The following is a 22,175-nucleotide window of genomic DNA, read 5'->3' as shown; positions in this document are numbered from 1 at the left end:
GGGTATGTGAATGATTGAAATCAGGATTTGAGATGCATTTCATCTGTGTTCTAGTTTAATACCATACCAGCTTTACGAAGTGTTTTTTTTTTTTTTTTTTTTTTTACGGTCTCCATTTTAAACAGAAGCAAATTATGTTGATCAAGATTAAGCAACTTGGCCAAGGGTACATAGTTAGTAAATGGCAGAGCTTGGATGGAAAATTAAAATATTTGTTTTTGTTTTTAACTCCCAAACCTTTGTATAATACTATACCAGCTGTCTTTGATTCATGACAGTTGCCCACTAGACAAAGGATAATCATTATTATGACTGAAAATGTTTACATTATATTTGTTTTGCTTTTTTAGGCTTATTATGGCATGCAAATGAAAAAAGGCCTCAGAAAACATTTCTAATTTTATAAACATCTACTTACTTCCTTTAGAGAATGAGTGGCCTTTAGAAATTGGTTGAAAATGATTTTTACTTTTTCAAAGTTCACAAACAAGCATTCACACATCATTATTAAGCTATTAGCATGGAGTGAATTCTACCTGACCCATTTCCATTAATATAAAATTTCCTTTATGTTAAGGAGGTCTTCCATTTTCCTACACTTAAAATGATTTAAGTAGATCCCTATATAATGATAAACGATGATGTTCTGAGAAAAATAAGGTAATTTGATTATCTCTACTTCAGGAAGCTTCAAGAAAATTTACTTAGGTTCTAACTTTAGTGGAGGGAAAAGTGAAACTTTTAAGTTTAAGGTTTCTCACCCTAATCATTAAAATAACAATACTTAGCCAACTTTCACAATATGCAAACAGACAAAACCAAATTGCATGAGCTGTTTTTGGTTTAAAATTACATGGAGCGCTTTCCAGCAATACTTGTATATAGAGGCTTGATTGAAATAGCTGCATAATTCCTCAGCAGAGGGCTTTTCTTTGCTGTAATTACATTCATGCAGTGACTCATATTCTCTTAATGCCTAGATTTTATAATTCAAAGGGAAATGTTCCCTTGAAATTTGAAAACCTGGAGGACTCAAAAGTTGTTTTTAAATTTTTTTTATTATTATTACTTCTACTATTTGTACACCACAGCTAGTATTCCTCTGAGGAATATTTGACTTAGGTGATTTTGATTTCACTCATGCTGGCTCCAGTAGTGGGGTTTGACTCATGTGACAGTGATAGAGCAAGGATCCCGAAGATGTCTAGCGCAGGGATAGGGTGTTCTGCATTCAGGGACTTCAGCAGTGGGGATTTGGGGCTTTCACTCTGGTATTCACCGCCCTACAGCTCAGTTTCTTTTAAATGTCAGCTTACCTTTGACTTCTGTTTCTCTTTCCTTCATCAGCTGAATGATTTTTTTCTGAATTGACAAGTTCAGATTCCCAGGAGAGGGCACCTTGCTGGGTCTGCTGATAAACATGCCTCTGTATGATAATGTTTCCCTCCTACTTCTGGGGAAGTTTTTAAGACTGATAGCAAGGTTGGAGGACAGTCCTTTGCAAACACCTGGCTAGTATCTCTCCTGTTTTGGGTAACAGGGTGTGATGCAGATGCTGGAGCAATTACCGGTTTTGCCTGAGGCAGGTCTTTCCCGTGTAATTTCACATTTTTGTTATAAACCCTTGGAAATTTGTGAAATATATAATATACTCATGAAGACAAAAAAAAAAAAAAGACAATTTTCAGTTGGATGTACAACAGGTACTTTCTTCACCACTCTCCTTTCCACCAATATTGTTCAGTTCTCTGTAAAGAATCGTGATGGTCAAGGGAGGCCTGGCAGGAGAATCTTGAATGTTCTTGTCAAAGGATTGGTTTAGGAGTGGCCATATAATGTAATTCTGGCAAAAGATACTTGAGAAGATGAATGCTAAGAGCTATTTTTGAAAGGGCTTGTTCACTTTAAAAAATAAATACAAGGCTTTTTTCTTTTTTTAATCTTGGAATAATGTAGTTTTTGTAAGATGCTGAGAATTGCAGCCGTCATGTCAGGGTCATGAGAGGAGCCAGTTAAGAGAGTCCCAGCTACCATGCCGATGGCAGACCAGAAAGTTGTAAACACCCCTCATCTCATTAATGGCACTGAGCCACCACATGAACCAACCCTGGAACTGCCCTGATGTCAGGTGGGAAGATTACTTTGATGCAATTGTAGCCTCCAAGTATGCTACAAGGTGAGCTATCCTAGAGGTGAGGGAACCAAAAGCTCCCACAGACTACATTCCAATCCTCATATCACATAATTCGCTAAATTGATTTAAAGTGCACAGTGAGAGGCAAGAGGAAAGATTATTAGGTTGGCATACCTGGGTTAGGGGCAAGTAGGGTAGAGGGTCCATGCCAGCTAATCCTGGGGTACCTAGTGTTCATGTTCATACATCTGCATATGCCTTCCCCGCTGATGTTGTGGTTACAAGGACCAGAGTTGAGGTTTGGGCAAGCCTCAAAGATAGCAGTTGTCCCAAGCTAATAACACTTGCTCAAGTGTCTGAGAGATACTGGGACAAGTATGCCTAGTCAGTGGCTGTGGGTTGCCAGTTAGCTTCACAAACAGTCATGAGTTCTGTTGTGTTTATTGGACAGATAACAAATGGGGCAGGAAAGAGTATCAGCAGTTGTTGTCAACCAAGGGTGATTTTTGTCCCCCAGTGTCCATTTAGCAATGTCTGGAGACATTTTTGATTGTCATGACTGGTATATGTAAGAGATGCTACCGGCGTCTATTAGGTAGAATCCAGGGATGCTAAGTGTGCTATAGTGAACAAGACAGCCTCCCAAGACAAAGAATTATCTGGCCCAAAGTATCGGTTGTGTCGAAGCTGAGAAACCCCCTCATGAATATTAAGTGAATATGTATATTTAGTGTATCCTGGATATTTAGTGCCTCTTATGTATTTAATATGTCATGAACATTTATTACTCGTATGCTTCAAGAATAATTGACATTTCTTGATCTTGCAGCCCTTTCTGTCAGCGTGTAACACATACACAGTCTTCTTTTTAATACTTTATACATTGGTGAATTCTGCTCATGTCTTACTAGCAAAGTATGTACTTAAAATGTCTTAAAATGGTTTGCCTCTATTTTATAAACCTCAAATTTATTTATCAAATAGAACTAAATATCCTCAAAAGCAAATTTACATTATACTAGTCCTGGAATTTCAAAGAAGAAATAACGTGATAAATGTCCTCATTGTTTAATATACTTTTTGTTGTGTTTTCTACAGCTTGCAGCTGAGAGCATGCTAGCTGATTTTCACATGAAGTCATTAAGAACATCTATTCTAAAGATAAATGAAGCATTGACTTAGACTATAATTACAAGTTTCCTAAATAGTAATATAAGCATCAGATAGTACAAGATTATGGTGTCGGCATTAATGTAATGCTTGTTTGATCGTTCTGTTTACATTTAAAGCAATTGTAGGCATGGTGCTTATGATGAACCTCTGTGCTCAAAAATGCACATTTTGAAATGATTGGAACAGTTTTTGTTTGATGATCTTCAGTTCACTTAAGGACTTCTTAGTTGGCTCAATGTCTATTAATAGAGCAACACTGGAAATTTATAGCTTCATGCATTTTTAAAAATTTATTAATGATAGTTTTATTTATATTTTAGTGCTTTAAAAGATTAAAGATATTTTATGGAAGTTGTGTCTTGAGACCCCTTCATTAAAAGGGAAAGTTTTTCACATATACGAAATTAAAGAGAAGCATATTTAATATTATAGAAACAAGTAAATGTTGTTTAGGATAGATTTCAAAAAAGAATTGTCTTCAAATGTTGATGGTATATATTCCATTTCATTTCTTTTAACTTTCTTTGCCTTTTTTTACTTTTGTGATGGAAACTAACGTTTTGTCAGATGAAAATATCACATATAACACATAAAGAAATGGTAAGGCATAATATGCAATTAAAACTGTTTGATAAAAAATTAAAGTAAAAAATTAAGAACAATATGTCTTAAAAACAATGATGTGCTTACAGTAGTTTCCTGGAATTACTGGCTGGTTCAGTAGAATCAGCTGTGCTCAGCAATGGAGTGACAGGTGGTGTAGGCAGTTCAACCTTACATTCTTTTAGAAATACTGGGGGGGTATGTGTGGGGGTGTGTGTGTGTGTGTGTGTGTGTGTGTGTGTGTGTATGTGTGTGTGAGAGAGAGAGAGACCTATAAAGTGTTGATTTGGGGGGGTTTAAAGAATTGTTAAAGCCGATATGTGTAAACTTGATCCTGATTTTCATGTTTTACATTTTTGGGATCCTGTTTAATCATCATTTATTTTTGTTGTTGCAGTGATTTGCTGTCCTCTGAATACGTAGAGAGACACATTGAACATGGAGGCAAGACTGTGGAAGTTAAAGTAAGTGAAATTTTCCTACTTGTGGGGAAATTTATTGAGAATCTTTTAATACTACTGATTATGATTTTAATTTTCAATGATATTTCTAATGTACAGTTTTGGGGGTTTTAAAAATAATTTATAATCTAAAGTTTTATCACCCACTTTGGAAAAATGAAACTTTACTTTTAGTTATCAGAAAAAGAATTTTTAGGGTACTGTAGGAATTGTTAGACTTAGGTTTTATAGGATTGCTATACCTGCAAATACTAGGTTGGTGCAAAAGTCCTTGTGGTTTTTGTCGTTATTTTTAACGGCAAAAACCCTAATGACTTTTTTTTTTTTTTGAGACAAAGTCTCACTCTTGTCTCCCAGCTGGAGTGCAATGGCGTGATCTCGGCTCACTGCAACCTCTGCCTCCCGGGTTCAAGTGATTCTCCTGCTTTGGTCTCCCAAGTAGCTGGGATTACAGGTGCCTGCCACCACACCCGGCTAATTTTTGCTTTTTAGTAGAGAGAGGGTTTCACCGTGTTGGCCAGGCTGGTCTCGAACTCAGGCGATCCACCCACCTCGGCCTCCCAAAGTGCTGGAATTACAGGCATGAGCCACCATGCCTAGGAAACCCCAGTGACTTTTATGCCAACCTATAGTTCTTTCTTGGATTATGTCACTGAATATAGTTTTTGAAATTTGCCTTTAGGGTTACCACTGAGAACCAAGAGGTGAAAACTTGGGTCCAGGGTAGGTGTTTGCCTTTGCATTCAGTTGTGAAAGATTCCCACCCCCGCTGCCCCCTAACCCAGCCCCACCCCACAGCACCCCACACTTCCACCAGTAAAATGTAAAATTGTTAGATCTACAGGAGATCAAGGAGTTGAAAATACCTGGAGACAGAAATCTCAGGATACTGGTTATGACAAGTAAACTGTGAAAATATTAACACAAAAATAAAAGCCTCCACTAGCTAGAGGCATAAGAATGTGGGGTTTTTCCCCCAGATCTGCAGATGGTGTAATCTGAGAGCATATGAAAACAAAAGCCACCCAAGTGTAGGGCTTCCTTCTGCTCAATGTTGAGTATAGTGACTTTTGGCCAAGTGTTTATTTTCTTCTGCATAGTGTTCAGACTATCTACTCTACTTTATCTGAATTATAACCCAGTTGTTCACATTCATTTCTTTTTTCTAATTACAAATTAGATACATGCTCATTTTAGGAAACTTGTAAACAGAGAAAAGTAGAACAAAAAAGGAAAACTCATCCTTAAACTCATCACTGAGAGATAAATGTTTTCATTTTGTTATTTCTTTGAGTTTTTTTGTCATATGCACACAGTTGTATATATACATAGATATTTACATAGTATCATATATAGCTACAATATTGTATCTGCTTGCTTCTGTATCATTTTGTAAACATTTGCCAAGTTATTTTCCCATAAAGCCTTTGTTCAGTTTTTTATGTACATATATTACTGTTGTAAAGCTTTTTATTCAAACTAAACTGTTATCAGTAACCAAAATAAATTATATCGTCCTATTCAAATGACAATCTGAAGAGAATTGAGTTTTTCAATTATATATATGTAAACTAAAAGAAAACTTTTTATTGTGGAAAAGTTTAAACATATTTCGAAGTGAAAAGAATGCTATAATGAACCCCCTCATTCCCATCATCCAGCATCAACAGTTATCAACACTTTGACTATCTTTTTTTTCTCTTTTTATTTTGTGTGTGTGTGTGTGTGTGTGTGTGTGTGTGTATGTGTATGTGTGTAGTATTTTAAAACAAATTCCAGACATTAGGACACTTTGTCAATAAATACATCCTGTATACCTATACATTTCTAATTCATAAAGACTGAAAATCTGGTAACTCCTGTAAGCGATCTAGGTGTAATAATTATGCCTGTCTCTCCAGAAAGTTATCCTAAACTAAAGATTGGTGAATTGAATGGTGGATTAATTTATATTACTGCCTCCCTACAGAAGGGATATCAGGATTTTTCTAGATATAACATGGGAGAATGGAGCCATTTTGTTTATAGTTGGGGAAAAAAAATTACCTAGGGATAGAATCTGCAGGTCCTTTTATTCCTATCCCTGTTCATTTGGCTTCACTTCTCTATTTTCTATGATAATGTTTTTCTGATGTAGAGTATCTCTTATTCCCTTGTTAAATTAAAGAGGAAAGGAAACAGGCCTTTCACTATCTGTTTCCGTCTGTGTCTGTCAGTGGAATGATGAAATGCAAATAGGAGCGTGGAGGGTGGACCTAGCAGATAGCTCTCTGCTCTCTCTATGGTAATATCCTTTTTCAGAAAACTTGTATCTAATCAGCAAAGTGCACTCTACTCTGGGATCTTAAGGCTCCATGGGTATACATAACACATGAAGCACTGACTTTGCCGCACAGTCTTTGCTGATTTTCCAACCTGAGAATTGCAGTTTCTTTGTTGATGGTTTTTCTAACCCCTAAGCCTATCATACTAGGGAAATGATAAATACAAACTTTGTCCAGACTGAAGGGCCAGAGGTTGTTTCTTTTTCCCTTTAAGAAAACCACTTTGGTCTCACCTGTCACCTCCATTTGTTTCCACTCCATTTAAAAATCTAACTCAAAATTCTCCTCTGGGTTTTTCCAGGAACCACATTGAAAGTGCTGAATCCTGCCCATCAATCCAAAGTCAGTAGCCAATTATTTCTCTGCAGGTTCCCTCCTGTCTCGACCTCTGTGCTTAGCTCTTTGGGATATTTCTTTTTACATGAAATCTGATAGCAGTCTATTTTCTTTATTAATGACTCATTAATACATTATAAATCAAAGTTGTAGCATTTTATATTTTTTCCTTCCCTGCAGTACCTTTTTAAAAGGAACTCCTAAAACTTTTACTTCTCCTTTACCTTCCATATTAGTTTGCTAAAGCTACCATAACAAAGTACCACAGACTGGGTGGCTTAAACAGTAGAAATGTATGTTCTCTCAATTCTGGAAGCTGGAAGTCCAAGATCAAGATGTTGACAGTGTTGGTTTCTTCTGAGGCCTCTCTCCTTGGTTCGTACATGGTATTCTTCCTGTGTCATCACATGGCTTTCCCTCTGTGTGTATCTGTATCCTAATCTCTTCTCGTGAGAACATCCTTCCTATTGAACTAGGGCCCACCCTAATAACCCTGTTTTAACTGCATTACCTCTTTAGAGACCCTGTCTCTACATACAGTTATATTCTGAGGTATTAGGGGTTAGGACTTTAACGTATGCTTTTTAGGGGAACACAATCCACCTATATAACACCTTCCTTAAGAGCCCTGTAAGTTTTTGGTTTTTTCTTTAAGTTGACTTTTCTCTTGGGACTGACGTAAATGAAAGGAAATATGAAATCAAAGCTAAACTCTAAGAGCTTCTTGTGTTAATTGGCACAAGCATGGCCATATGTATCCCAAGGATGCAAATTTAAAATTAAAGTATTATTCCAAACTTAACAACGGCTAGAAACCAGTCAATAAATGGCTGTGCTCAGGTGTCTTTGAACTTTTGGTAAAGGAATAAATGTTTCAGGAGAAAACATTTTTAGAAAAGAGCTGGATGCAGTGTCATACCTGTTTGCAGCTACCCAGGAGGCTAAGGCGGGAGGATCATTTGAGCTCAAGAGTTCAAGGCCAGCCTGGGCAACATAGCAAGTGACTGTCTTAAACAACAAAAAAGTCATGGTAAATCTTTTAGATTGCAATTTTATTTTTAAAAACCTATCCAGTGGTAAAATATACAACGGACACAGAAATTCACATAAAACAATGTATGGGTTGATGAAATACTAAAGGCAAATGCTTTTATAATGACCATTCAGTTCAAGAAATAGAGCGTGGCCAGCTGTTTGTTTGCTGCATCCCAAACCCAAGCCCTTTTCATCCTCCTCTTGTAAGATTTGTAAACATTATCCTGACTTTTATCGTAATCCCTTCCTTGCTTTTGTTCATAGTTTTATCACCAAAGCATGTACCCCTGTAGTTTAATTTTGGCTGTGTAGGTTTTAAAAATAATTTTTGGCTGGGTGCAGTGGCTCACACCTGTAATTCCAGCACTTTGGGAGGCCAAGGCAGGTGGATCATGACATCAGGAGATCAAGACCATCCTGGCTAACATGGTGAAACCCCGTCTCTACTAAAAATACAAAAAATTAGCTGGGTGTGATGGCACACACCTATAATCCCAGCTACTTGGGAGGCTGAGGCAGGAGAATCGCTTGAACCCAGGAGGCAGAGGTTGCAGTGAGCTGAGATCGTGCCACTGCACTCCAGCCTGGGTGACAGAGCAAAACTCTGTCTCAAAAATAAAATAAAATAAAATAATAATTTTAAAAACATCTTTCTCTTTTGTTTCCCCTTGCAATTTATTTGTTGAAGAAACCAGATTGTTTATCTTATGTAATTTCCTACAATCTGGATTTTGATGTTGATTGCAATTTTGTGTTTAGTGTAAAAACAAACACATTTTGGTGATTGTTCCTTAACATAATGATTTGTGTTATCTGCAGGGACATCATCAGCCTCATTGAAATTAGTTTATCTTGTTCACATAGCTGTGCATAATTCTGATATATAAGTTGTATTAAAACTTCAAAAGAATTTTTTTTAAAGGTTACAAAGATAAAGTCTTTATGCAAGAAAAGAAAGATACTTTGTGTTCCTTTAATGAGACATATTAATCTTTCACTTACATTTATTTTCAATCCATTTAAAAATTAAATTATTGCCAGGCACGGTAGCTCATGCCTGTAATCCCAGCACTTTGGGAGGCCGAGGTGGGTAGATCACAAGGTTGAGAGATTGAGACCATCCTAGCTAACATGGTGAAACCCTGTCTATAGTAAAAAATACAAAAAAATAGCTGGACGTGGTGTCAGACGCCTGTAGTCCCAGCTACTTGGGAGGCTGAGACGGGAGAATGGCGTGAACCCGGGAGGCGGAGCTTGCAGTGAGCCAAGATCCTGCCACTGCACTCCAGCCTGAGTGACAGAGTGAGACTCCGTCTCAAAAAAAAAAAAAAAATTAAATTATGAATTTACACATCTGTTTAGGGAGAACTTTTATGTGATTGACATGGGTTTCTAAAATAATTTTAAAGTAAAGCCTCAACTAATCAGAATACCTTGGGAATACAACTTTAATTCTGATTATGGAGAACCATGGTTCTGGATTCATAAGACAAAGGACATTGGAATTGATGAGTAGTGGCAACAGAGTCTTAGCCATGCAGTTTGCTGCTTTATAGCTTTTTTTGTCTTGAAACAGAAATCTGCTAATATATGGGGCTAATTGAAATGAACAGTTATATAGGCTTTAGTTAATCAGTATTATAATACTAACAGTAGTAACTTTATTACAGTAATAACTTTTACTGTATGATGTGATAGTCACATGAATTTGTATGTACCATTCAATCCTCAGACAACCTGTGATTATAACTATTATCCTAATTTACAGAAATGAGACACAGAGAAGTTATACAACTTGGGAAAGTAACATAGTAAGGAGTAATAAAGCTGCAATTCGAATCTAGATTTTGTAACTCCAGAGCTGACTCTTACATGTATAAGATTTTACATACTATAGAATGTACACCGAATGTATGGTGTACATTCTATAGTATGTAAAGTAAGATAGGCATAAAAATTGAAATGTATTTTATTTATACACATGGTATACATATCTAATTCATTTTTGGTATCTAACAATTTCTCCTTTATGGTCTTTAATCCTTAAACTGAAATGGTGATTTACATAAAGACCCTTTAGGCATATCTCTTAAATTCGGTTATGCATTTGCGTAGTTTTTCTGTAATATCAGTTGCCTTGGGCAAGAATGGTAAAGACACACTCCAGGCCAAAGCTTGTTTTATTTTTGTTTGAATGAACATATGAGGAAAATAACCATAGTATGAATTTTAGAAAACTAAGAGAGGAATGGCAAATCCTTTATATATGTCAGGAATGTGTGTAGATGGGGCAGGGAACAGATTTTCTTGTGGCCCAAAACTAAAAGTAGACATCTTTGTAGAGATATAATTTATTATATCACTAATGAAAGATCATGACAGTCAGGCATATTCTGACTATCAGCATAGTTCTGATAGTAGTTTTTGGTTAAATTATTTGATCTCATATGATTATAGTGAAAAGTAATGGCCACTGAATATCTATTTTTATTAGCTCAAGTTATTTCTAAACTACTGCATATGAGCATTCCCAACTTGTCTTTGGATTAGATTCCTAATCCTTAACAATGAGTTTGTACAATGAGTTGTACAATAACTCAAAAGGTACACAATGTGTTAGAGAAATAGTGTTTCTTAAGATACCTTTTAAAATGTGTTGTTTGTAAGAACAACAATGATCCAAAAGTATATGGTGCAATATAACACTGTGTACTCCTTTCTTAAGTGAAATATGTTCTCAGTTTGTCATTAGTGACAGAGTTTAGTTTATATACGATATAGGTTATAGTTTAGTGACTGCATTACATTTCTTTTTTTTTTTTTTTTAAATGACAGTACTTAACATATCCTGTTTTGGGACATAGATTTTTTTTTTCAACTTCAATGCAAATTGAATAGTAGAAAATTGCTTGAATTGTTTCTTTTTTTGCCACGGGAAGCACAAAATATTAAACTGTCAAAGTGGCTCATATCTATTGCAACAGAAGAGAGGGGTTAATTTGCTTTTGCTTACACTGGATATAAAATTTCCTTATTGATTCTTAAAACTGCATTACCATGCAGAATCTTGGCTCTTTCTATAAGATTAAGAAGAGTAAGCAATTAAATAAAAAAAGAAAAAACAGACCTTGGTGTGCAGTAAATTTTGCTGCATGCATTATTAGTACAGAGCTATCCATACCATTGCATCAATGATGAATCTTCTGAAGTAGAGACTTGTGTGTTTTTTCAAGTAGCTTTTTAGGTTATCTTTTGTTTTGGATGCTGTCTTTGAGATAAAATGTAAGCAACAGCCACTGTTGCCAAGTAATCTACACTAAGGCTTTTTCCTTTACTCTCATTTTCATTTTTCTTTACCAGTAGAACAACCCAGCAACAGCATTTCTCTTCCAAAGTGCCTTCCTTATTTACAGCTTTCGCTTGCATTTGAGAAACAAGCTTTCTGTCTTGAATTCTCACTTTAGTAGCTTCTCCAGAAACTCTTGGATAATACTTAGTCACCTAGACAGTAATTAAGTCACATGGCTTAGGAATATGGCTTTAGAAATGACGTTTTTCCTTTTGGAACAGGTCTATTTATAGAAGTTGTCACTTAAGCTCCTAATTTTGTCACCAAATTTCAAATCCAAGTTTCAGGCATTTTCCTTGGCTCTGTGGAGATAGGGAGGCTTCTCTCCAAGTAAACAAGCTCAGTGATGTGCATTTTAAGGGCTGGCTGATGGGCAGAGTATCAATTGAGGGCCTTCATTCATTGAAGGGTCTCCTGCTGCCATGGTAATTGGAATTTTTTTTTCTCTAAAAAGAACAGCTATATTGAGATATAGTTCACATACCATAAACTTAAGTGAGTTTTGGTCTCCATTTTGTCTGCTAGGGAACGTAGATTCTTTAACAGTGTTTGTGTAAATACAGTTGATTAAAATGATCACAAACAATTAATGAAGCAATGATAGGATTGTCTGGCAGATGCGACTACCTGTATATTAAAATCTGTTTTTATGTTTTCCTTGCTGCACCTGCTGGGAGATTTAGGTTAAGGACTCTCACTGTTAAGCTTAAACTCTGAGAGCAGAAGTTTTGGTGTGGAACAGAGAGAGACTTCAGGTGCAGGTGTTACAGGTTGTGGCATGAGCATGCAGGTACCTCACGTAGGTTCTCTCAGACAGGAGAGGAAATTTTGGATGGTATAGCTATGAACATGCTAATCAAAACCAAGTTAACCACAAATACACGGATTTTAAAATTAGATGACTTGCAAAAATTTATTTTCAAGACCGTTCTCTTGAAACAGTTTAGCCATGACTTAGTGTCAGTTTGACTAGTAATGAAACTAAAATGACTTTAAAAAATATTTGTCAATACATCCTCAAATATGAATATTTAGTTGTTAGCTGTAGGTAGGCTAGCTTTAAACACGATTATATTTTAATGACGTCATTCTCCCCTAATTACTGAAATAAAATGATTTTTTTAAAACCTCAGGATATAAAGATCCTACAAGAATAAGAGCTCAACTTTCTAAAAATGATTCTATAAGTAGGGTTCACCATACACTAATTTAATGAGAAATTATTGAATTGAATTTCAGGGTGGTTATGGGAAACAATATTAGGATCTTCTGATGTAGAGATGACTCTATAATTGTAAATAGGGCCAACACAGGAAACCATGTCCCTTGGTTCCTGTGGGTTTGAGCTGCTGCCCATTTTTAAGTACTTTCATTTTTAAATAGTGAATTATATCAGAGGAAGACTCATTAATTTTCTGTTACTCATTCAAGAACTGTGATATTCTCACAGAAGTATTTTAAATACTCAACAAAAGTTTAGCTGGAAATATTACAGTTTTGATGGTTAGTATATGTAAGTCACAGTGAGCTAGTTTCATTGATTAATAATTACTGTATACTGCTGTCCTGTAGAAAGATTATGCTTTCATATACTGTCTATTAACTCAGGCTCCCTAACTCAGTCTTAGGGGCAAATAACTGCTGCCAGTGGTTTACTGTTTGTCATTTGGAAGAGTTAACCTTTTCTCCTTACAAATCCAGGCTCATTTTGCTTACTTAAGGCTACTGATGGAATATTCTTTTTAGTTAATGACACTCATTGTAATGGAATTAAAAAATATAATGACTTGTTTTACTTCTGTTTTACATCATTGTCAAAGTTTTGCATTTTTACAAATAAATATGTATTCCTATAAGTGCTCACTTTAACACCAGGGATTTCCTGTCTTATGCAATCTATACGTCTTTCAATCATACGATATTCAGATGGGATCAATACTAGTAACTGGATTTAGGATTAATAAAATTACTGGTAATAGCTGGAGTAATAGCAAATACTTATATGATATTTACTATGTGCTAGGTGCCGGTCTAAGTGTTTTACATATGTTAAGTCATTTTATCCCCAAGTAATACCACTGATATCCTCCTTTTGCAGATGAGGAAATGAAGGCACAGAAAGTTTAACCAACTTGCCCAAGAATTTTAAGCAAGGAAGCCTGGCACCCGAATGTGTGCTATAATCTGCTGTAGTTTATCCTCCCTATGGAAATAAATGATCATAATAGCAGAGGATTTAGAATGCAAATATTTTAATTACAGCACTTCTACAATTTACCATTTGTAATTTACTGTCTCTTTTAGTAGTTGTTTTAATAGGCCAAAATTGAAGATGTTTTAGTTCAGGTGAGTCTCAATTATTCCAGTATAAAATTTTCTTTATTCCAAAGACCAAATGTCTTCTAAAGATTCCCCGCCCCCCTCTTTTTTAAAACTATTGCATTTTGGAGTTCCGTTTTAGTCCTTCTTTGTTCTTCATAGAAGTTGGATTGTGTATTGTTCAGCACAGGGGAGCATCATCGCTTCTAAATAGTTGTAGTTTGAAATATGTTGCTGACTTGCACATGGCAAACACATGGCTCAGTTTTTATGCCCATCTTATGCCTATGTGTAAATTTATCTGCATCTGGAGTAAATGTGAAGTTTTATGGGGAAGAATAACTAAGCTGAAACATACCATTAGCCTGCCAAGAGACTAGAAGATATTTGGTTGTATCTTTGCCAAAGTGCTTCAGAATACCCATCCCCCTACCTCTTTTACCCTCCGTTCCACAACATACACAGCCCACAAGCTGGAAGAGAGTAAAAGAGCTACACAAATTTAACAAACAAACTGATAAAGTGTTTATTTCTTCCTCACATGTAACATCAGTTATTCCAGGTATGTTTCCTAACTTTACTTTTTATCTGCCACTAGACATCATTTAGTATCTTCTGGCTGAGCTTGATAATGTGTGCATTTCCCCCCTGGCAGGCTTATGCAGACATATGCTCCTCTGACATCTTGTAATCAGTGTGGTTTCAGGAAGGTCTCGGATTTCATGATTTAATTCTCTTTGCATTATAGGAAAAAAAATTGGGGGGATTAAGTAAATTTTGCTTTCTCTTGGGACTGAAGCAAGGTTGCTGTAGGTCTGTCATCATGTACAATGCATCAACTGCCTTAATGGCATTGGTAAGATTGCAAGTGGTCTTAACTCTGTATCCTAAAGAAAATATATTGGCCCATTGCCAGTTTATACAGGTCAGGTGTCTTAGTGCTGGGAGAAAGGAAAAATGAAAAGTGACAGCTGCTGTCAGCATGAGTTCTGTTCCTAAGCTCTGTTTGTAACCTATTTGAGTAGAAAGTCCTTTATTTTCTTTCTGGTGTTAAGATTTTTTTCCCGCAATTAAGTATCTAAAGAGTTATTTCATCTGTTAATGTTCAAGATGTTATCTATAAACTTAAAAGAAATATTCAGCCATAAGTTTTTTTTAAAAATCAAAGTAGCACTAGCTGATGATACTTCCAAGTATGGAACTAATTAGCTGTTTTATAATAGAATTTACTATTTTAATGCTAATTATAGAACTAACCTTTTCATTATATAATGCCTTTTCCAAATCTACTCTTGCAATTTTTTTTTGAAACCAGAATGAACTATTAGAGTAATTATAATTGAATAGAAATTAGTATAAATGTTGTTTTTGACGTTAAACTGGTTTGAAGCAAAAAAAAAATCACAAATTATTCCCTTGGTGTTGTCATAAACTACAATTATTTTCCTATTCATTAATAAAAATACCTTACTTTCCAGTGGATAGGGTGTGGCCACTGTAAAATCAGAAAATATAATAAAGACCAGAGAATATGTACTATTGGTATTGAGTAGTTCGAGTGTTTACAGCCTTTTTGAAGGAGGATAATTGATCAGGGCTACACTTGATGTTTTTTGTTTTGTTTTTCTTTCTTTCTTTCTCTTTCTTTCTTTCTTTCTTTCTTTCTTTCTTTCTTTCTTTCTTTCTTTCTTTCTTTCTTTCTTTCTCTCTCTCTCTCTCTCTCTCTCTCTCTCTCTTTCTTTCTTTCTTTCTTTCTTTCTTTTTTGTTGTTTGTTTGTTTTGAGACAGGGTCTCACTTGATCTCCCAGGCTAGAGTGCAGTGGCGCAGTCTTGGCTCACTGCAGCTCAGAGTCCCAGGCTCAAGTGATTTTGCCACCTGAGTCCTACAAGTAGCTGGGACTACAGGTGCATGCCACCATGCGTGACTAATTTTTGTATTTTTAGTAGAGATAGGGTTTCACCACATTACCCAGGCTGGTCTTGAATTCAAGTGAGCTGCCTGCCTCAGTTTCCCAAAGTGTTGGGATTACAGGCATGAGCCATTGCATCTGGCCACATTTGATGTTTTATCACAACAGTCTTTTCTTTGCACCTATGAGGTAGAAAAAGAGCAGGTGGACTTGATTTTCCCCATAGCCACTCATAAAAACTCAGGCATGTGGAGTTTAAGTGGCTAGAAAGCTGACATGAGAGATTAACAGTGGAATAGAAAAAAAGCCAAAATTCTCAGATACTCAATGTGTGTTCTCAACCCTCATTTATTCAACAGATATGAGTTGAGTGCTTGCCATGGGCCAGTGACAGGGATATAGCTATAAACAACAGATGATGCATTTCTTGCCCTCATGAAGCTTGTCCTTTAGTGGGAAAGACAGGCATGGTGCAGACAACTACTGAGAAGTCTTTGTAAATGATAGAAATAAGTGTTGAAAAGAATTACATGTTGCTCTGAGGGCACTTGCTGGGACACCTGACCTCATCTGGTTGCTCAGGGAAGGCTTTCTTGAGGAAATGATATTAATTCCAAAGTTCAAAGGATAACAGGTGAATGAAATCGGAGCAGAACAACTTTTCATGCAGTCGAATTAGCATGTGAAAAGGCCAGAGGCCTTGATGTAGGATCTTGGTGCATGAAAGGGTCAGAAAGAAACCATAGAAAGTGGACAGAATAAGAGGTGGAGCAAGTGGCACAGGAAGAAAAGGGATGAAAGTAGGAGGATGGTATTTGACCAGAGCCTCAACTCACAGGATATCAGGTTCAATGTAAAGGAAATCAGACTGACAGTGTTTTTGGACTTCCTACATTGGTTACTTTTTGCCTTTGTTTTCTCTGGAAAATCTGGAAACGATTTTGTAACTCTGTGGATGGCAGAGTGGTTGCTTTGGTAATTCTGAGTGGGGTCAATAGGTATTCCACATAGCAATTAGATTTTTGGACAGACTAAGTGCTATTTTCTTGAGGTCCTGCTGTCTTTCTGATTAAATTAAAAAAATAAACTTCTTGAATCGTGTTAACAAATGGTAAAATTTCTAATTCCAGGACAGATCTGTGGTTTGAGGACAGTAAAGCTTAGGGACTGTGAATGTTGTGAGGGCTAGAAGGACCTAAACTCAAATCCTGACTTTGCCAGTTAATATACGTGTGTCCTTAGACAATTTACTTATGCCTCCTATACTTCATTTTCCTCACCTGTTAAACAAGACAAACATGTAGCTCAGAGCTTTGGGTGTGGGAAATTCTCCGTAAATATTAGTTCTGATAGCATTGTTGAGGTAAAGTGGCAATTTGTAAAGAATTTCTGGAGAAGTCTTTGGTGGCTTCTACCCATTCTTACTGCTAGTTTCTGATTCCGCTCATGACAGGAAGCATGTCAGGATCACCAGCTGCAGTCCTTCACTTCCTGCTTTATAGTAAGACAATCTTCTGTGCCCCTAGACTGTAAATTCCATAAGAAGTTTCTCTAAGAGAAGCACCCATGGGAACTTGTACTATATTATCAGCGTTTAGCATAATATTTGTACGTAGAAGAGAGTAAGTATCTGCTGAATGAAAAAAATAAGTGAATGAATTAGTCCAGGTGTTAGAAAATGGAGTGGTTTCTCCTGTTCATCCAACAGTATGTCAGATGTGTAGGGAAAAGTTCAGCCTGGACAGGTCTGGGAGAGCATATTATTCCCCCTGCTCTCAAAATGTGCAGTGAATATAAACAGGAAAAATAAAAACTGGTAGTGAGCCTTATAATCTGCTGGAAAAATAAAAACTGATAGTGAGCCTTATAATCTGCTTGCCTGATGGTAAGTGCATCCTCCATGCAGAGGCTCACATTCATGTGTTTTCTTTCTAAGGTATTTTAGAGCCACAACTGATCAGTGTTAAATTTTAAGTCACCAAATATCAACAATTGGCTTGAGATAAAAATCTCTGTAATCATGAAATGTTTTAAACATGTTAAAAATTGTATAAAATGCCTCAACAGACATCCATGTATAGATGTAACATAGTTCAGTGTTTTGCTATATTAGCTTTCAAATCTTTTCATGGTTTTAAAAATCTACTAATTATGTATCAGCATGTCTTCTGTTAGTTTTTATTTTTATTCTTGCCTTCACTCTTTTACTTGATCAATCTTGTTAGACTTTTTTGTAAATACTCTCTCCCCACCCGCCCCCCTCCCCTCTTTTTTTAAGAGACAGGGTCTCGCTCTGTTGCTCAGGCTGGAGTGTAGTGGTGGGATCACTGCTCACTTTAAACTCTAACTCCTAGCAGTACTTCTCACTCAGCCTCTTCAGTACCTGGACTATAGGCATGTGCTGCCACACTAACTAATTTTTTAATTTTTACTTTTAGTAGAGACCAGGTCTCACTATGTTTCCCAGACTGGTCTCGAACTCCTGACCTCAAGCAATCCTCTCGCCTTAGCCTCCCAGAGTGCTGGAAGGGTCCCAAAGAACCAGCTTTACTTTCTTTACTGTATTTTTCAGTCATTTCTGCTCTACTTTTGTAATTTCCTTTTTTCTACTCTGAAATTTCTGTTTTTCTTTTCATAATTCATTTAGTTAAATATTTAATTTATTAATTACCAATCTTCCTTACTATATGTATCTAAGAATGTAAAATTTACTCAAGTACCATTTTAGCAGCAACCTAAAGCTCTGCTACATAGTTTTTTTTTTTTTGCTGTTGTCCATATATATGTATATATATATTCCATAACTTATACTATGACTTTATATGACTCATAAATTATTTATATTTTTAGAAATAATATAATTATTTTAAAAAATTGTTTATTTGGCATTTTAAAAATTTCCAAACATATGAGCATCTTTGTTGTTGGTTTTAAATTCTGTTTCTTTGTGGTAAGTGCAGTGTTCAAGATATTGATTCTTTGAAGTTGGCCTGGTCTTTAAAAGAAAAGTAACCTTTGATTTTTTAAAATAGTTTGCAAATCATAGAACAAGAAAGGACTCTGGTGGTTCAACTCCCTTCTTAATTTATGGAAACGTAAGTAAGAGAAATAGTGAATGATCAGCTTATTCTCATACATACACTTGCTGGAAAAAAAAAAGCACTTCACTTTTTCATGCTTAGTATCATTTTTCATTAGATACAACCTTAAATATTAGTTTGCTTTCCATGAAGGATGTTGTTTGAGACCTCTTTAGTAATCTGATTCGTTTTACCTGTTAATAAATCCTGGGCTCATCCAAAATCATTCATGCAGAGATGAAAATGACCACTGAATGCTAGTATTAACTGCTTGAGCTCAGCACGTAAGGCTCAAGGTGCAAGACAGAAGATGCTGCAACCAGAATCTTTTTTTCTTTTCATTTTTCTTTTTTCTTTTTTTTTTTTTTTGAGACAGAGTCTTACTCTATCACCCAGGCTGGAGTATAGTGGCACCATCTCGGCTCACTGCAACCCCACACCTCCCAGGTTCAAGCGATTCTTGTGCCTCAGCCTCCCCAGTAGCTGGGATGACAGATGTGTGCCACTATGCCCGGCTAATTTTTGTATTTTTAGTAGAGACAGGGTTTCACCATGCTGGCCAGATCTCAAACTCCTGACTTCAAGTGATCCACCCACCTCAGCCTCCCAAAGTTCTGGGATTACAGGCATGAGCCTCTGTGCCTAGCTGCAACAGAATCTTTTAGCGGGCAGAAATTTTCTTCTTCTTCAAAAAAGGAATGGAGGATAGCATTGAAGTGAAACTAAAGGAGGTTATTATGTTTATGGTAAAAGTGGAGAAAAAATGATTTCCTTTTTTTCCTTACCTCAGACCCTCATATAGTTGTATTTCCTTAAAAAAAACAACAAATATTTCAGATATGACAAAAATACTTATTCCTCCTGTATTTTAGGAATGCACAAATATGTTTTCTCTTTGTGCAACAATCATCCAGTCAGTTATAATTTTTACTCTTAATAGTCAAACATCAACTACAGAATAAGGTTTTAGGTAATTCAGTCTTTATGCTAAAAAGTCCATATAGAATAATGCATTTAAATTTTATTATTTGTAAAAAGGTACAATGATGTAGTGGTTTCCTGGAAAGAGTTATAATTTAATGAGTTTCTAATTATATAGTCATCATATATTATGTGGTCCACATTGATTTTCCGTTCTTCCAGTTTACAACTTACATCTCAGAGAATCTGTAAAGTTCCCTCTCTGCATTATAGTAATCTGTTGCTGCGCATTTTGTGGGAACCTAAAATTTTTAGTAATCTGATATTTGTTATAATAGTGGGTGTCTAGTGATTACCTAACAGCTGTAAAATAATTTCTCTCGACTATTCTGTTGTTAAAAACAAGCAATTTAGGAAGCTGTGTTTGACTTAATAAAATGGAATGTTAGGTTTGCCATATTGTGTAAAAATAATGATGAGTATTTTAAAATGAAGAGATAGAAAACTAGAATGCTGGTTATAGGTAATTAAGATATGGGTTAATTTTGTTAGATGAGTGATGCTATGGTAGACACCTCCAGTTTCTACCACTGAACCAAGCTTCTTAAAAGGAAAATTCCTGGATTGTGAATAAAAATTTACTTATCTATATATAAAGAGATGAATGGTTGTACTGGTTTGAATAATGTTCCCCAAAATTCATGACTTCTAGAACCCATGAATACTACCTTATTTAGAAACAGAGTCTTTTCAGATGTAATCAAGTTAAGAGGAAGTCATACTAGATTAGGGTATGCCCTAATCCAATGGCTGGTGTCCTTAACAGAGAAAGGTATAGACGTAGAGACAAAGAGACAAACACAGAAAGTTATGGCCCCTATATTTTGTGGTGTTCACCATCTTTTAGTAAGATTAACTCCTTCTTCATCATTTTTATTTCTATCCAGTGGTTTTCTACTGTCTTTTCCTTTCTTGTGGAAACTTTTGCTACCATAATATTCTTATGCATCGTTTTCTCTCCAGTGGTAACCGTGTATCTTTTAAATGAGATTATTCTTTTTTGTCAGCTAGTTTTATTTTCTTTTAATTTTTTAAGTCCATAATATGCTTAATCCTTTTGGTTTTTAAAATGTTTTTGATTGATACTATAAGATCCTAGTGCTCATCAATGAATATTGAAATAGTACAGAGATTTTTAATGACTGTTTACCTTTAGATGTTGTTGGATGCTGTTTGAACATTTGTACCCTGGAATGGAGTGGCAAATGTTAATACCCAAAGGTGTTAAACAATATTGTATATGAGAGTTATGTTACCTGTGATAAGATGGGCAGTATGTGTCTTATTGAGCTTTAGCTGATTTTTGTCTTGCAGGAAAATGGAAATGTGGTAATGGAGTCCTAACAGATCTCTTAATTTTTAGGGGAAGATGGAAATCCAAGTTCAACAACTGTGAAAGTCTGAAGTTTTATCCTACTTACAAGTTAATAGGCATTAGCTTGCTGCAGTTTTGTCTATGCCCGCAGAAGACAGGAAACTCCTGGGTCAGAGACAAAGGGCTTTATTACTCTGGCTTTGGCTATAGCCAGAATAGCAACATTTTCTTACACTGGTATCTTCAGCCTTAATTCCCAGAGGGTGACAGAGGATAGGGCCAGGCTAACCTGAGCACACAGTGCATTGTGTTACAACAAAGAAATTCTGAATTTAGGAAACCTGAATGTTTTATAGTGGGAAGTAAACATGCCTGCCCTTTGCTTTGGAGGGAGATTTTCTCCATCTTCCAAAGCTGTTCCCTGTACAAACATCATTGAAAGGATAGTCCAGAAGCATCTCAGGCAATAAGGGGTTCTAGATACTTATTATAGTGAAATGTTACTGAGTAATCTTTCAGAATTCATTTCCATAGGTCACATTAAATATTACATTTTAATCATTTAAATTAAGCCTGATGATGTAAGGGTAGTTTTGTTTTTAAGGCTTTGAAAACCTGTAGTGCTGAGTTAAAGTCTAGGAAGTGTTCATTTGTATTCTTGGTCTTATACTTTTATATTTCATAGATCCATATACTAACAAAATGAATTTTGAGGATCAACATAGGTTTGCATCATTTCTTCTCTTTTGCCATATATGAAAACAACCCTCTCAAAACATCTAAATACTATTTACTATTGCTACAAACTAAAAAAAAAAAATGAACCTAACCACTAATGCAATATGGCACTGTGTTCCAGGATTGGATCCTGGAACAGAAAGAAGAAATTAAAGGAAAAACTGGTGAAATCTCAATGTTCAGAGTCGAGTAAATAGTAATATACCAGTGTCAGTTATGTGATTTTGACAAATATACTAAATAAATATAAGATGTTAACAATGGGAAAAACTGCTTGATAGATATACTATAATTCTCTATACCATCTTTGCAACTTTTCTGTATATCAGAATTATTCCAAAATAAAAGTCTATTTAAAAAAGGGAAATAGTTGATACTTTAAATAATAAAGATAAGGAAGTAAACCTAGAACAAATG

At 35.7% G+C, this 22,175-nt stretch overlaps 1 protein-coding gene across 26 annotated transcripts in view; it reads left to right on the top strand.

Moving 5' to 3' along the window:
* Positions 1-22,175, top strand: part of ADAM22 (ADAM metallopeptidase domain 22) — a 245,780-nt gene that overhangs the window by 122,838 nt on the left and 100,767 nt on the right. For all 26 annotated transcript variants that reach the window (XM_065542383.2, XM_045388728.3, XM_045388726.3 and 23 more), the window contains one exon: positions 4,308-4,374. In XM_065542383.2, the coding sequence (XP_065398455.1) occupies positions 4,308-4,374 (67 nt within the window). The remainder of the gene's footprint in view (positions 1-4,307; positions 4,375-22,175) is intronic.

The sequence above is a fragment of the Macaca fascicularis genome, chromosome 3, assembly GCF_037993035.2.
Source record: "Macaca fascicularis isolate 582-1 chromosome 3, T2T-MFA8v1.1".
Classification (NCBI taxonomy): domain Eukaryota; kingdom Metazoa; phylum Chordata; class Mammalia; order Primates; family Cercopithecidae; genus Macaca; species Macaca fascicularis.
The sequence above is the reverse complement of the archived record's forward strand: the minus strand, read 5'-3'. Positions and strand labels throughout refer to the sequence as shown.